This window comes from Netta rufina, assembly GCF_964035555.1.
Source record: "Netta rufina genome assembly, chromosome: 7".
In the NCBI taxonomy this organism is placed as follows: domain Eukaryota; kingdom Metazoa; phylum Chordata; class Aves; order Anseriformes; family Anatidae; genus Netta; species Netta rufina.
This window is the reverse complement of record NC_140130.1, coordinates 13,718,395-13,736,432: the sequence shown is the minus strand read 5'-3', so window position 1 is coordinate 13,736,432 and position 18,038 is coordinate 13,718,395. Positions and strand designations below refer to the sequence as shown.

Here is an 18,038-nt window from a genome sequence, read left to right as displayed (position 1 = left end):
TTAAATTTTCATTTCATCCAAAATAAAGACTTTTTAATTCTTTTACTATCTCTTTCTGAAAGTTTTAACCACCTGCAGTTCCTTAAAAATAGGAAATGCTGTAAGGGACTTGCAAGCTGTGTTTCCTTTGCAACTCAGACAAGTAGAGCAAGTGGATACTAATGAAGTCATCTTATCTTGATTACTAGGTTGCTTTACATGGACTTGGGCAAACCAGTACTTCACAACCCCCCACCTCTCCTGTATCTCTCATTATCTACACAGAGAATGCACGATGCAGAGAATTGCCCCTTTGCTAAAACCAGCAATAGGATAGTAACTACACCTGCAGAACTACAATATTTTTCAGAAGTAATGTTCAGATTCTCCCTTGGGTATTTTGATGTTTCAGATGGACTTTTCAAATTGCTAGGTTGAATTTGAAATATACTATGCTCCTTGTATCAAGTGGTACATTTTAAACCGCTATCCCGGAACCCTAACAATTAATTTTCCCACTCGCAGAAAATACTATAAAAATACCACAAGCCTTTCAGACCTATAAAAGGAGGTTAAATGGTGTAGAAAAGCCAACACAGCACAGGAATGAGTTTTGCTTCAAATATATCAATAAGAAACACAGACTGACTTACAAATAGTGCTGCTACCTCTCCAAAGTCTGTCTGCATAATGGGCATGGTACATCCCTACTATGTTAAAACATTTACATTAATTTTTTGCTCTTAATGTCACAGAATCATATAAGAACTTCAGGTTTTCACCTTCTAGTGATATGCTTATGGGGTACAGATTCAAGGCTATGTGAACTAATCAAAAACCTGATGCAAGAAGACAAATAAAAATAACCTATAATTAAATTCTGAACAACTGAATGATCTTTCAAATACTTAACATGAATGAAGCATTGCCTACAGAAGAACCTGTACTGAATTAAAACAAGAATTTTAATTATTTTAATATAAAAAGGAACTAAAATTTAAGTTGACTTCAGTGTTTTTTTAAACTATTAGAAATGAGCCCAAATATACCAAAATAACCTGACCGAATACAAACAGACACCAAAGAACCAATACAAATGTAACTATGGAAATGAAGAACCCTCTACTTTAACTGATATTAATGATTAAAGCACTGCTATAATATTAAGACAAACAATTTTTGGATGAATTGCCATCACAGAGCAGATTTCCATTTACTTATCACAGTTAAGTTCATCAATTTGAATCTGCGTCTGTCTTTTTAACATTGTTTCTTAAGGAGTTGAACAATAGCTTGGTAAAAATCCCACACTTTAAATGATGCCTCTACTTGTTTACAAAACGACATTTTAACAGACCTGACAAAATACAAATACACACAGGGGAACCTTTACAATTCAGTTTACATTTCCAGAGGTTTTTTTTTTTTTTTTTTTTTTTTTGAACTTTTACCTTTAATTGAAACTGTCATGACCTTTCTCTCCACTTCCTTTAAAAGTTTTTAGAAGTAAAAACCCCAGAGCTCAAGTTTACAGTGACATGAAAAGCCCTCTGAAAACAGCTTGGACACTAAGTTCTATCACCTGTTATCTCAGTCCATAATGCTTTTTTTTTTTTTTCTCTAGGTTAAACATGCAACACCTGTTTAAAAACAGTCTGTCCCAAAACAACTCAATTTCTCCTCAGTCAGGATATAAAATATCTTCATCCATACCAACTTCATACACCCTTCAGAATCCTCAGAAAATCAATAAATAAAAGATTATTTTAGAATATTTACACTGAGATGGACCAGTAGTTCTGTCACAGCCCAGCACCTGTGATACTTTAAGGCAATATCAGGTCATCCAAAGTCATAGGTCTTACCATCATCTTCACCAACCTGTTGGTTCATTCTCCCATTTGCAGTAGCCTGCCAGGGTCACAATAGCCAAGGCACAGAAAGAAACCCATGAAAGAAAACTGAACTCCAAAATTAACATTACAGCACAGCAGAATAAAAAGAGATCTTTGGAAGAGCAATTGTAGGAAACTGTACATATATTATAGTGATTTAAAAACAAAAATCCCACATCAAAAAGAAAGGAAAATAAAGCCAGAAGCATGCCAAAAATACTAACGTGGTGTTTTGTTTTGTTTTTTTTTGTTTTGTTTTTTTCTCCTAAAAGCATTGTCTAAACAGATTAACTGCACATTTGCAAAAACAGGTATATTAAAAGAACATAAGAGCTTCACGCTATCTGTGCTTCAGTATTTATACCCTCAAGGCTAGTTCTGGGGACTGAATACTTGTTAGCAGGTGCAGTGAGTGTACTAGGTATGCTGGAGCTCATCTCCCTACATAGTTTCACCTGAAGGCAATCCTCTTACCAGCTCTAGAAAAACTGGAATTTACTTTTAAAAGTGCATTCCTTATCTGGCTAAAACATTGAAATGAACAAAGCTACGTTCACCAGAAGGACATCATTAAATTAATACTTCTATATATAATAGAGTAGAATGTCTATTGCAGTGATGTCTAATAGTGAAATCCAACTCACTTTTAAAACTTTTTGGTATTTGAATTTCACCCATGAGATCCCTTCTGCTCAGCAAATGCACCTAAAAATGCAGTTAAGGATCGGGAGTTATTGTTGGTTGGCAGTCACAGCCTGTCCTCAACACAGGTCTGCTACCTTGCAGAGTCTTCTTCCACACTTTACAGTTTGGACTTATTAGCAGTGTCAAACCATGACCTCAGGATGATAAAGCAAGTTTTATAATCAAAAGCACTGCAGCCAGAAAACACTTAACTTCCTCTGCAGGATTTTTTTTTAAAGTAGTAAATGATCTAACTTTGTTTAAACAGACATTAGAATAGATGATGTATGGCCTACATCACTTTAACTTCATACGAAGCCATAAAGTTGATGTAAACATAACATCACATGGCTTAAACACCTTCACAGAATTAATCAATCATACTCTAAACCAAATTCACCCACTCCCACCATCTCAGGACTGCACAAGTGAAATATAAATGCTGACCAGCCACTTCACACTTTACCTCCCTCCCCCCCCCTCCACCCCCCCATCCAGCCCGCCACCCAGCCCAAATCCACACAGAGTATAATCTGGCCCACCTGTTGACAGGACACAGCAATGCTCTATCTGATCACTAGTGAAGGATTTTGATAATTAGTAACCCAAAAGCTTTCTTTCTTTGCTGTATGCAATGCAAGCCAAAGTATCTTTGGGCTGTTCTATACTGAAATACTACCTATTTCAAAACCTATAGTTCTATTTTTCCATGTACTTAAAACAAACACAGAAGCTCATAAAATACTGAATTTATTTTGTTGCTTGAAAAGTAAGTAAACATTTCATCCTAGAGGTTTAAGTATTTTACATGTCTACAAAGTATGAATACACATCCTCTCATTCAACCACTCCTTAACAAAAAAGGAAGGTTTCTGAATAAACTTTCTAGTCAGTTGTAAGGACACGTTACTTTTGTATGCAGATGGCACAGGACTAGGACTAAGATCTATTCACCCAACCATTAGCGTTTCTCACCTGATGAACACCAGCCCAGACTGTACTTTTGCATGTACAGTAAAGTTTACGTGCAGTCTTATTAAAATCACTGTAGCCATAGAAACAATAACCTATTCTGAGTACTCCCCATAATTTTAATATGGGAGCATGAAAAATTTGCTTCTTACCTATTTTTAGTGAAGTTATTTCTTAAAAAAGCAATTGGCTTGAAATAAGTATTTTTGTTTAAGTGGTGTGTATCAGCCTCTTACATAAAAGAACCTCTGAAATCAAAATTTTTATTCAGACCTTAAAAATAAAATAAATTTTGGTGTGTAATAAAGTGTTTTGTGCAAGTGTTGACTCATGTTCCACATGCTGACCTAAATAGCTGCTGTATGAGTTTTCTTTAAAAAATATTCATAATTTAATAACAAACATAATGCCATCAATTGAAAATCAAAAGATTTGATCTCAAAACAACAAAATGTTTTTTTCTTCCACTCCTAGAATCGCATCTTATGATTCAACTCAAATATGTAAAGGTTTTCCTACAATACATATCCTTATGTTAATATGAAAAATTTATCATTTAAATCATTCAGGCAGAGTCAAATCTGAACACTTTGGATGACATTTGACACTTTCAGTAAACAAAAACTTTGTTATATACTTATGACACATTCCAAGGATGCAAGTAAAATGATTTTTTGTGAATAGGAAAAAAGGGGGGGGGGGTATTTTTTTAAGGAAAAACAGATAGGGAATTTGAATTCTGCTTTTATTACTCATGAAAAGACAACATTAAAACTTATACGTGTAAGAAGGTGTCAGAGGATGAAAAGGAGCATTTAAATCAAATGTTGTATGGCCTTAAACCAAAGGGAAAAAAAAATCCTAAGCATATAATCCATATCTCTGTAAAAAAAAAAAAACAAAAACATAACAGACAATAACCCTACCCTGCAGACAGCAGAAAAATAAAACTGTGGTAAAGGACCCAAGGTATACATTATTGCTGAAAGCCTGAAATGATATGAAGATAATGTGAACATAGAAGCAGCTGTTCACTGTTTCTAATGCTGATGGAATCAGAAGCCTTCAATATAAACGCACCTGGAACAGAAGACAACTAACGCAAGAAGCTGGTAAAAACTTCCCACGTAGTACAACCAGTTTATCTGATGTGTATAACCAGAGCATTAAAAAATTGCTTTGTGCAGAGAAACATTAGCACCACACATAGACAGACCGTGCAGTTTTCTTCTAACTAGACTGTGCTTTGATTCCAAGTGATAAAAAGAAAATGGCAAAAGGAAAGTGTTTTTGTGTTTGTTGTTGTTGCTGTTGTTTGTTTATTTTTTCTTCAGTTCTTAAAAGCCACAAAGAGTATATCAGCTTCCTCATATAACACTATTTATAGTAGGGTAACCTAGAAAATGTAAAAACATGACACAACATTGACCTGTTGACTGGCAAACTCACCATCAAAAAACTGACAGCCAGTCACTGCTGGTCAAAGGATTTGCCAGGATATTTGAAAGCTCCTGAAATACTCTACACTAACTATGACTGTTGTTACAGGTCAAAGAAGCTAGGAACCTGTTTCAAATAATCTGCCCAGCAGAATACCAGTGTATAATCACTACTAAAATGAGTTTAATAGAGTTCATAATATGGAGAAAAAGAAAAGAAAAGAAAGATGCTAAAACAAATAATCAAATACAACATGATTATTCACTTTATTTTTGTAATATAAAGGCCATCATTTGCAAATTGTTTTTTTTTGAAGACCTATCTATAATGTTTCTCCCAATCTTAAAGTAGAAAATAAATCCAGCATCAATACTGCTACAGTTGCTCTCATTATTAATAGCACATTTAGAGTGAGTCACCTTTTTAGTTTAACAAGTAAGAGATAACACATTACATAAGAATCTAAAAGATATCGTGAAATTGATGAAAGATATCAAAAAGAAAATGACAAATATTTAGTTAGCATTTGCTTGGACAAAGGGGAACAAATCTGTATTGTAACTGTATTATTAGGTATATAAAAAGTAATTAAAAGTGCAGCACAGAAAAGCTGCATCTAATAGTTATTGTGACAAGCCTCTCAAATTCTAGCCCAGTTGTTTTGTTATGTTACAATTGTTTATTATGGTACAGCATGTCTCAACAGCCTTTCGGCTAGGTAATGAGACTTGTCTTTTGTTATCCACTTTATGTTAGCAGTTCTGATATCTATGCTTCTATGTAAATTAGGTGGTGATAAGGGCATGCAAAGGGATTTCCAGGACTGCAAATGCATCTCTGTCCTGCAGGTGAGCCACAGGGCAAGGGACCTTTGCCAGTTCCATCAAGTGGGCACTTACTGTGTCCCTAAAAAATACCCAATGCTTGTCCTTGCACATCAACTTGCAGGAGAGATGCCATGAAGAGTTATTGCCAACAGTTCAAGCATGCAAATTTTGATTTCCAAGAGCAGGGGGGCTGGAAGGAGGTGCAAGTCTTAACTGGAATGGAAACATACCTTGTGTGATTTTTAAATATTGTTTCTAATGTGGAAATCCCAGACATAATGGCCACAAGCCAAGTAAATATATGTCTCTACAATAAAAGAAAAAAGCTTTTAAAAGCTTAAAATGTTAACATAAGAATCGTTTGGAAAAAAAAAAAATATATCAGATTCATCTAGAACACTGTGAACATCTAGGCCCGAGTCCAAAACCACTGAAGTTATTAGGATTGTCTCCCTCTATTTCAAGAGGCTTTGGATAATGCTCTCAGTTTCTGTAGCTCTGAAGCTGACAAATATATGCAATATATCATCTCAAAGCAAACTGAACTCAACACATGTCAGTGACAGCACATTCATTTAAACAGAACCACGCATACTATATATGGGAATAAAGTGTTCCTTTCACAGATGCAAGCCTGATGTATTCTCAGGCTATTAATACCATCAGCATTCAAAATGGGCCTTTCCTGACCAATGCATCTCTGACAGGCATGGAAGACAGGTATCTTTCTTTTTTCATTTATTCATGCAGCTATATTATTGGCAAAAGTGCTAACAGCAACTCCTACTGCATTGCCACCTTCTTTTGTTGCCCAAGAAGACCTATGTGCCACAAGGAGTACTTGCGCTTACAGACCATGAGGTTGAATCTGGAAGGTGTACTTAGCCCTGCATAAAGTTGGTATAAACTCTGCTCTAGCCTTATGATCTCATAGGGTTTGGCACTGTCCTGTCACAGTACAGGCGCAAGAGTTACACCATAAGCACTCAACCGTGTAGCAGCATCTGAATCCAGGACAGAAACAAAGCATATTGAGATAGCTTTTTCAGTTGTAGTGCATTTATTTTTATCTCTGAAATTATGTGGGAGAGAAAAATATTTTTTGACTATTAACATCCACACATGCAATTTTCCAGCAATCTTTCCCTTAGAAAAATTCCACCTGAGTTGTATTCACAGTCCTTCTTAGACTTCCCACTGACAATTTGATAATCTTCATATATGTGAAATATATAATTATATGCAGGGTTACTATAAAGTACTTAATAGAACCCAGCGAATACCCCATCTTCCAAATTTTATTCTTCCATCTGACTAACTTCTCCGGAACTTCTGTCCTTCCTTTAACGCTAGAATGCATCACTGCTTCTGAATGAGAGCCTCATCTTGCAGAGGAATTATTACCAGCCAACCCTGAAATTCACATAAACTTTCATCAATGTGAGCTAGATTCCACAGAATAGCAGAGCCAATCTCTGCAAATCCCTCTGGGGGGAACAGTGACCATTGTTCTTCATTTTGCCTGCTGACTAGAGATTACTGCTGCTGCTTGAGATCTGTCTCAGGAAGGACACTCAATGACTAAGATTCGCAATCCACCTTCTTGCAACAGTACAGGACAGACATGGAACATCACTGCTTTTCTAATTATAATCGTTAGATCTTGTCCCTACAGAGATTATACTTAGGACCAGTGTTCTCTAAATTTTCAGTGTTTCTGTATCCACGGCTGTAAACTGCCCTCATTCTGTACCAGAAATCCCACAGCATCAAAACTGTGTATATAGATCATTGTTACTAAAAAGCTTTTTGTTCCCTATTACAGACATTTCTTCTGTTGTGCTAAACTGGAAAAAAATGTAAAATCTAATGGTTTCCAACCACCATCTACAGACTCACAAATGTGTGAGAGTTGCAAATTCTTTCTGAGCACAGATTTTTCTCCTTAAATGTATGCGTTGCAAAGCCTTGAGAATAAGTATTACACTGCATCAAAATAACATTTCTGTCAAGATTGTTAGGTTTACAGCTTAAATCCTTGTCCATACATTTTCTTTCCTGCATACATAACCAATTTTATCATGTCTTTATAAAATGTGAAATCCATTACGAGCTCCAGAGAGCTGGAGCCTTCTATTTCACAGGAGACCAGCAGTGTGGCAAACAGCCGCACACCCCTCTTCATATCGCTGTCTCGTTCACTTGTAGGAACACCATCTGCAAAGAGCTGCAAGCCCCTCTTCTCCCAGTCCTTGACCTCTCGAATGTGCTCGTGTCTCAACTGGCAACCTGTCCGGTGGGACGCTCACAGGGCGCTTACACACAGACCACCTGATAGCCATAAGATAGTAATGTTCCCGTTTCTCGAGCCAGATTGAGCATGTGACTGAAGAGTGAAATGCTTAGCAGCCCACTGATAATCTCTTGAGCCTCCCAGTTGTTCATGCACTTCTGTTCAGTCCATCTTCGAGAGAGTCGAGGTGAGGCTTCCAAACACAGATTTACGTGAAGGTATTTCCAGCACTATCCCCACACAAGCACCTTCTAATGTACTCTCCTACTTTTCTGAGTATATGGTGCCTGCCTTGTTTTTAGATTGTTTCTTTATTTTTATTTGGAGAGGAGATTTACTTCAGTACTGTTAGGGAACCAACAAACCTAGCTATCAAAGAGACAGTGTGGCCGAAACACTTATTCTTTTAGGGAAATCAGAATTTTTTCCATTTACAAACTTCCCCAAGCCTGGGTGAAAACGCTCAGCTTACCAAAGAGGTCTTCTGCAAACATTGCTCTTCCAGTAAAACTTCAATTTTTCTATTGACAACAAACAGCAATGTTGGTCAGTTTCTACTGACCCAATCTAGCACCGTGTAGTTTATTAAACTTCCCAAATACATAGACTAATATCAAAGAATACTATTGTGGCTTGTCATTTCAGGCCAGTAACTGCCATCTATAACCAAGGGACTTCATTTGATATACAGATGAGTCCTGGATTATGTGGAGAAAAAGCTCTTCAACACTAAAATCATGCCAACATAGTGATGTTGACAGGCATAGTGATGCAGACAGCACCTAGACTAGCACCTGCCTTGAACACGTAAGGGGCACACAGGTACCACCCTGGGGAGACCAGGAGCAGTGGTATAGGGTCCAGTGTGGCAGTCTTCAGACAGGTACAGTGTGCACATTATGCTGGACTTCAGCTCCTCAGCTTCAGGAGCTCTCCTGCCCCAAACTTGTTGTTTCTCATTTCACTGCACCTTCTTGTTTAAGAGATTGTTCAAAGCCAATATACACCATCATTAATGTTTATGAAAATTAAAATGCCCTTCAGAAGCACAAAAAATGCAGAAGCAGATCTATAACATCAGAAGAAATACAGATTGTACAATAACTATTTAGCTACTGTGTGTAACTGCAGACTTTATTGCGCTTTTTTATTTTTATTATTACTTTATTTCCAGAAAAAAAAAAAAAGAACAACTAATTAAGTTGCTCAGAATGAAGCCCATTGAATTTGAATCTCGTGTTCTACTTTTAATATACAAACAGGAATGAGTTGGTCAAGGGACAAGGACAAAGCAAGCAGAAGACATGTTCTTTAACAAAATCTAAGTGTTTCTTAAAATGCAGATGTAAACACTGACGGGAAAAAAAAAAATCTTTTGTTAAATCTCCACAAAATCACTGTAGTTATTTTTGCAAGAATTACATTTAAAATTATAAACCACATTAAGTAAAGTAAAAGAAGGGCTTCAACTGTAATGACTCACATTACATGAAACACTGATAACACAGGTCAAGATTTACATTTTTCTTTTCAGCATATTTTAACAAATGTAATCTCACAAAGGAAGCATGGAGCATAAAAATTCTGTAACTTCAGCCATCATTGGTACTATATGATTAATATTAATGTTCTGTTAGTACATAGCGATATAAATTGGAATGGAATTTCAAGGCACAGTGTTTATTTTTATTAATGGAATTCTATTACCAGAAGTTTTAGTATTCTCAACCTACTGTATCTTGGCTTTATCTCCAAAAAAAAAGCAACACTACTAAAATTTCATACAACAAAGTGTTAAACAATTTATGCCACGTTTTTGAATTCCAACCTGAAATTCAGTGAGTTAAGGAGGAAAAAATATTCTAAATTCTTCTATGCAGCCACTAAAAAGGCTTACATCCACTAAATAAAGTTGGCCATGATTGCTAAAACTGAGAAATGCAATGTGGAGACTAGAGTATAGCAAGAAGGAAATGAAATTTTTGCAGTTCCTTGCAATAACATATATGGATATAGGTGTTAGGATAGTAACTCTGTGCCCTCTTCCTTTTAATATACATGAGCTATCCAGCAAGAAGCCAAAGAAAAGATATATGAAAAAGACTTCTCTTAGCTCACTTGCTGGGACCACTCTTTTGATGAGAGGATGATGGACACCCCAGCTTTGCTACAACCCACAGAGTAGCAGAAGAAGCAGCACAGGTAAGGAAAGGTCCTAACGTGAAGAAAAATTCTTCAGTTCCACAGCAGGAGGAGCTACTTCTCATAAAACTGCTTTTGCTAGCAGGTCCAATATAGTCAACGGAGTATAAGTGTGCATTTGCATTTCTCACCTGGGCATCCTTGCCCAAGTTACCATGCAGCACAAAGTGGGTGTTTGGTAACAGCCAGGTGTAAGGAATTTCTAGTTTTTCCTTCAGTTAGCCTTCATACCCTAAATAATTTTGAAAGTGTTCTGCACTAACTCATGGCTCCTTACACACACAGAATTCCCTCCAATTCCCCATTTTAGCATGGAAGGAATGTAGGATCAGCCCTTGAAAGTTCTTATTCAACAGAGGCTTGAAAACCCTTAGAAGTGTAACAGACACTCTCTAGAAAGAGACGTCTATCTCCCCCTACCTGCAGAGCCCTCTATCCGCCTGCCCCAGGGCGTGATACTCACGAATTTAGCTACTTCAAGTCTCGAGCATGGAATCAGCTCCAATCTTGCTACCCCACATAGCTGCCGTCTGTCAAATCATTCAGACTGGAAGAGCTGGAACCTGCTGGCAGTATCTGTTATTTAGCTAATGGATACATTTAGCCTATGAAACTTTAAGGACAATTCAGATATGTTTTTCTGTATTGGTTAAGAGAGAAATGATCTCTTTAACCATGTCTCAACAGCTATCAGACCACTTAGACTCACCAAGACGCTATGCAAAGGAAGTCTGCGCAGAAGCCTCTCAGCCCTAACTTCTAGTTAGCTCAATGAAAGAAGCAGTAGGTGATAACCTGTAGGATTTTCTTCTTCTTCAAGATCCCTTACAGCCCTTGCAGATTTGTCCCATCATGCAGTGAAGAAAATGCTAAATATACATGAAGGATAGTAATATACAGAGGATGAGTCTTAACTACTCCTCCATTCTCAAAAAAAAAAAAAAAAAAAAAGTCTTTTACAGTTGTAGGAACTGGTATTTTACAAGACATTTATTATTACAAATTCATTTGAGCTTTGTCATCATACCTGGCTAATGCATCTGAAAAAGTTCAGGCTTCGTTTTGAGTAAAATTAAAAATGTCTATAGAGAAGTGATACTGCCTAGAAGGTTTCCTGCAGCTTAAGGTTGAGTTAAAAGCTTTATATTTTATACTGTATCTCTAACAACCTCTTCTTCCGTAGATAGGCCAAGTTCCTTGCCAGTGCCCTACTTTAAGCCGCAACAGAGGGGTTCTTTCAGGCAATCCTAGCTGGACACTCACCTAGCTCAACACAAACGCACCAACAAAGTACGGTAACTTCTCACACTCTAACTCTGTTTCTGGTTTCCCTAAGTGTCAGATCCTTGCGAAGCTGGGTTATGCGCCGTATCAAGCCTGTTTAGGGGGAGGGGACAGGAGAAAGGGGAAGACAGCTCACTGTACGTCAAAGCAAGCCAGCAACCTAGCAACCATATATTAAAAGGTGTGTGTGTTTTGTGGGTGTCTGTGTGCCAGGAATAACTGAAGCAGATATTATTCCATTTGTAATCCAAAAACTGTGAAAAGGGAAGGGGAGAAACTCCAGCTGCTAGTCTATTTTGGGGTCTGTCAAAATCCACTTTCACAAATACAGAGTCTTAACGCTTTCTATCCCATTTGTCTTAAACAAAAATGGAAGTCTGGACCTGAGAGGATTCTTAGCCTCGGCTTGAAGTGCCTCCTTCAAACCAAAAGGCAACCTTATTTCACGTACCACAATTTCTTCCAGCTGGTAACATGCAAAAATTGAAATAGTTGAGAGGTTGCCACAAAAATTTTGCAATTGGATTAGAGGAATACTGACCTAATGTCTTTCCTGGGAATTCATGGTACACCTCTGGATATCAACACTTAATTCATGAGAAAGGTATGTAAGAGATTCTCAGGGAATGGAACTAGCTTTGACAAGATTTACTTGAGTGAGAAATTTCCCTTCTTAATCTTCCCCAAGTTTCTCACACTGTAGGAGAATCAAGAGTTTAGCTTGGCACGAACGCGTTCCCACCCTACGCGATCCTAGGGGGTGCACACCAACTTCTGAACCATACTGTTCCAACGTGCCAGCGCGCACATCGCCAAGTGGTTGAGCTGGTCCCAGGCGCACCCTCACTGCCACCAGACCAAGACCTGTGTGCACCCCTGTGAGGGCTGTAAGGCACAGAAGAGGCTGAGGGGCACCTGTCTGTGCTGCATCCAGCGCCTTGCTCCCCAGCCACGCTCCCCACATTGCCCCAGGCGACCCCACTGGAGCAGCATGCTGTCAGCCTACACCAGCCGTGTGACACCTCCTGCGCTGCCACCCTCGCTGAGGTGTCCTGGGATACGAGGCTGGACTCCTACTCCCCCTCCTCACTACCACCACTGCACCAGACCAGCAAAAGCAGCAAGAAGGGAAGGGGAGGGAAGGAGTGGGGAGTTACCTTGCTTTTGACCCCGCAGTGGCAGCAGACAGTCCACAGGTACTTGAGGGTCCTCCACAGCAGGATGATAAACAGTCCCCCAAAGAAAGTGACCATGGATGAGGCGAGGAAAGCCCACCACATGCGCTGTCCGCGGCTATCGCAGGGCACCTCCATGGTCACCGGGATGATGAGCGCATCCATCTTGGGCACATTGACGGGGGAGGAGGACGAGTCTGTGTTGAGATTGTTGGCGTTGATATTGTTACTCATTCTAAGGCCGCCGCCGCCGCCGCTGCCGCCCGGGTAGGAGCCGCCGCCGCTGCCATTTGCCATAGCTAACAGCGAGCCGGGCGCGCAGGGGCTTCCGAGAGCTCCTCCCGCCGCCAGCGCCCCCCAAAAAACCCATCACCAGCCATATTGCTGCCGCCGCCGCCGCTGCTCAGCGGGAAAAGGAAAATGAGAATAACGGCAACAAAAAGCCAAATCAAAACAAACGACCCGACCGAAAAAAAAAAAAAAAAAAAAAAAAAAAAGGGAAAAAAATAATAAAGAAAAACGACCGCAACAATCCCCGGGTCCCTCTCGGGAGCCGACAGGCCGGTGAATTCCGAGCGTCCTCCTTGCACGGCGAAAATAATATCAACAAATTAAAAATAATAATGGAAAGGTAGTCCGCTCCTCCGACTCCCACCCCTTCCTTCTCCCGCAAACACGGCCCCCCCCCCCGCCCCCCCCCCCCCCAAAAAAAAAAAATCAGCCACCACCACCGCCACAGACTGATGCCTCGGAGCGTCTCTCCAAGCTACCCAGCGCTGCAACCCCGCTGGCCTCCGCGGGGACCGCTCAGCCTCCGCCGCGGATCTTCCTGGAGGTGGTCTGTTATTATTGTTATTAGTCTTTAACTTGTTATTAGCGATACTCAGTCCCCCCCCCCCGCGCACCCTCCTCCTCCTCCTCCTCCTCCTCCTCTTCCAAGTCCAGCCCCTTCCTCTCGTCTTCCCCCCTCGGTGCCGGCGGCAGCCTCCTGTGGCTCCTAATTCATCCTCCGCTGGCCCAGCCGTGCGTGTGCCGCCTCCTCCTCCTCGCCCATCCTCCAGGAGCTCCCTCCGGGCCGCAGGCTGCCGCTCCCCCCGGTACCCCCCCACGGGCGGAGAGAGGCGCCGCCGCCTCCCGCCCCTCCCTGCCGGGGGGAGGCGGCGATGGAGGCCGGGGGGCTCCGGCTTCGGGGGGCTCACGGCCCCCCGCGGGGCCGCCGAGGCAGCGGCCGGGGAACGGGGCTGCTGCGGGGGGGGGCGGCGAGGCGGTGCCCGAGATGCTGCCGCTCCGAGGCGTCCCCCCGGCCCGGGCGGGCTCCGCAGCCGCGGAGGGGCGGGGGCCGTGACGCGGGGAACGCCCGGCGCTGCTCCCCTCAGCGCTGCTCCCCCCCACCACACACACACACACCCCGGAGCCCAGCTCCCACCCGAGCTGCTCCCCCCGGAGCTGGACATGGCCGGGCCGGGGGCTGCGAGAGGGGACGAGGGCGAGCGACAGCGGGGGGGGGGCGCGGGAGGCGGGTGAGTTGCAGCAGCAGGTGCCCGGGGATGCGGGAACGGGAGGGGGGATGCTGCTGCGGACAGGCGTTGGAGGAAGCGGGGAGCGAATACATGGATATCGGGGATTTTTATTATTATTATTATGTTTCATTTCTGGAATTGACACGGGGAAACGTGGCGATCGCGCCGCGAGTTGCTGCACATCGCCAGAACGTTCCTGAAATTAACCCTTAGGGATTAAAGCAGCGATTTGCCGGGGCACGCTTTGGGAGGGGGGGGGGGAGAGAGGGAATCCAGGGAGAAAATCTAAGAGGGGGAGGAATCCAGCAAGAAAGTCTGGGTAGTTGTCTCCTGCATTTATATTCACGTATCGACTGTAAAATTTGAGATTAATCATTTATAAATAAAATCTCCCCTTGGCACATGGTCTGATCACCGGTTGCCTGCACCCAGTCTGGTGCAGATCCTCTTTTCACCCTTCCCTGCTGAAATGCAAAAGCCAGCATTTGAGGCGTTTCCCCACCTGATCCACTCACTGCTCGTGCACAGGGCCACCATGATGAAGCAATCATCTGTTAACCTTTGCCAGCAGTAGTCCGTTTTGGCATCTGCCACAGGTCTGTTTATTTTTGTTTTTTAGTTAAGTGTTGATAATGAGATTTTATGAGTTCTCAGGGCTTTTTATGGGTCTAGCTAAACCTCTCACCTCCACTTTTTGATGTAATTGCAACACCATTTGACAAACTTTGTAGGTTTAGCATAGTATATTGCTCCAGTGTCCTCCTTCAAGAGGGGGCTTCGTTCTTCAAGCATGGACTCACAGAGGCCTCCGAATAGAGAAAGCACTAGGCAGTAATATGGAGGTATATACAAGTGAGAAAACACTACATTACTGTATCCCAGGGGAGGTCAGATGCTCAGTTACATGGTGCACCTGAAGCAGCCTGCTCCCAGGGGACTGTTGTAAGAAGAAATTAAGTAGAGGATTTCTAAATGCAGAGAACAAGTGTGGCTGGAAAGAAGTGGCATGTTGCAGCTAACTCGTGCAGCCTCTGAAGGAGCTGCCACCTCCCCTGCCTGTCCTTACCAGCCCAACCCAAAGCTGGAAAGCCACCAAGGTGACCAAGTGTCATGGTGGCAGGGTGCACACCTGGAGGGCTGGGCCCAGAACCTGACACATTGGCTCTGGGTTTCTGGACTGGAGTTGAAGGAGTGCCCCTTCCCCACCTGTTACACATACCTGCAGGTTCATTTGTTCATCAGCTAACAGGCACGGAATGAGGGCAGGGACATTAGGACACAACCACTTGATGCCTGGTCTTCAGGAGTGCCAGGTGTTCACAGGTGCCCTTACAGCTGGTGGAAACCCCAGGCCCTTTGCACTCGGGAAGACCTGGGCAGTGAACAACAGAAACACAGCATATCCTCAGGAAGGTTTTTGCATGTAGGAGTTCCTTCTGTGTCATCGACTGGTGGCAGGCAAGGGCTGGACCTCTGAAGCAGAGGTTATACATATGTCTTCTCTTGCTGGTAGTTGAGAGGCTCCAGCAGGTATGAGAGAGGACTGCAGCCTGAAAGTGTTACTTTTCCCAAGAAGCACACTTTATACAGTCAGAAGATATGTGCTAAAAAACTATTTGACCCTGGATACTGTTGCAGCTGAACACTTCATGCATTGGGTTCCTGAGCACTCCAGATACAAATGAGAACACGAGGCACTTCTAAAATTGCATCCCCATAGGACACTATTTAGGAATGCAAAGGATGGTCCTACATGAAAGTTCAAACTAAAGCAAACCAAGTACACTGAACTATATAGACTGTACTCTAAAATAATTGGCTTTGAATATGTTTACACAACATGTAAACATTTAAGATGTATTGTGAACACTTATAAAAAGCTGACTTAAGTTCTGGGGCTCAAACCTTCGTAAAATAACCAAACAGTGGTTTGGGTTTCTAGTTTATGAATGTCAGACTACATACCCAGGGAGTAATCTTTCCTGTTACCTGTATAAACGAACTCCTGTTATTTACATAAACAGCTCTCAATCCTACAAATATTTATAATGGAACTCACACACAAAGTTAAACTCATTGATGTCAGCTGGTGAGACTCACGCTGTTTCTGAAGAGCTTGATTAATATGAGTTGTCTGCAAAAGACAAAGCATATATAAAGTAAGCAACTTTGTATTTTGTTCACTGATTCATAGGTAGAGAAATGACACTTGAATGAGTATCAACCAGGTGCCAGTTGAGTTCACGCTGTTATGAATAAGGAAAGCCCCACTTTCTACTGGAGTTTTTATAAAGTGCAGTTTGAGAACGCACACTGGAGCTGCCTGCTTCATTTATGGTGGTAATGCCTGCCTTTTACATTGCCTTCAGAACAAACAAGGTTTTCCAACTATGTTTCCTGGTACAACCTATCCTCAGTAAACACAAAATTTAAACAAATTAGTTTTCTATTTAATATTTCAACACAAGATCTCAAAATTTGTTTGCCTGAATAATATGTACCAAACTTAATGAGCACTGTGTTTAGCTGTGATTTTTCTGTTGCTACCACACACCATAGTCTGGGACACAGCTTGACATAAATCTGGAGGGTTAGGTTCCAGAAAAGGAGCATTTTAACAACAAGCAAATTGCTCCTCTTTATGTAAAACAGTTCCCTCTTGTGGATGTTCTGTGCACAGTATCTCACAGAAAGCATTTAAAATATGCATTCAACCTCTATCTTTGCAATTAAAAAACAAGACCTCCACTCCGCGATGATCTCAACATACAGGACAATCTTCTTGCTAGCAATTACACAGACAGGTAAGGAAAAACAAACTATTGTATTTTATCCAGATATAATTAAGCTGCAAAATCACTCATTATCAATAACAATTTAATTCATTGCAATAACCACAACAAAGCTAAAGAAAAGTTGCATAACTGTACCTGCATGAGTCTAGCATAAATCACAGTAGTTTTGTTTGCTTCTTTGTTAGTTGCATTTATATGAGAAAACCTTCTTCACTTTACATAAAGAAACCTATGATTAAAAAAGAAGGAAAGCATACGCTGTGTAAAGAAAGGAGACAGTAACAGCAAAATAGTAAGGATTTCCAAGGGTCCCTGAACTAAATACTGAAGACAGAGAAATTCCTTAGAATGACAAAATTTTCATTAAAACTTAAGAGTCCACACAATTAAGTGGCACAGCTTTACTGCTGATACAATATTGCATCAGGGCTTAATTTGGCATGATGGTTCAAACATCACATGAATGCAGTAACCAGGTAAGATATATAGGTTCCCTAAATTATGACTACATTACACAAATAATATATATATATATAGTTATTGTTAAGAAATTAGATGTGAGAGACTGAACACACAGACTGAACACATTCCCCCGTTTCACTGATAGGCATCTGGTCTAGCTCAGTCTGGGGAAATGATGGAAAGCAATTGCATGTTATTAGCATGTTTTTGTCTTGAGGGAAATAAAATAAACAAATAGTAAATAAATAAATAAATAAATAAATATATAAAAAAAGGATAGAAGCTTCTGATAGAATCCAGTATACCATAAACTTGTTTACCACAATTTGTTCAATGATCATATTTGAAACCTTCCTATTTGATTAAAGGTACAGCATGAATGTTGTAAAAACAACTTAAGGTTTTTACTTTTTACTTTTCCAGGGTAAAAATTTCCTAATTTCAACAGCGAGGTATTTATTTATTCTCTGCCACACCAGGCTTTGGGTTGCTATCTGAACAATCCCTTAT

The 18,038-nt window shown here is 40.9% G+C and overlaps 1 protein-coding gene across 1 annotated transcript in view; it reads right to left on the bottom strand.

Annotated features, from left to right (window-relative positions):
- The window catches only part of KCNMA1 (potassium calcium-activated channel subfamily M alpha 1), a gene marked incomplete at both ends in the record, with an annotated part of 478,007 nt that extends 464,959 nt beyond the window's left edge, over nucleotides 1–13,048 (bottom strand). Inside the window, one exon of the mRNA XM_084290022.1 lies at nucleotides 12,734–13,048. Within this exon, the coding sequence (XP_084146148.1) occupies nucleotides 12,734–13,048 (315 nt within the window). The remainder of the gene's footprint in view (nucleotides 1–12,733) is intronic.
- Between the last annotated feature and the right edge of the window lie 4,990 nt (nucleotides 13,049–18,038).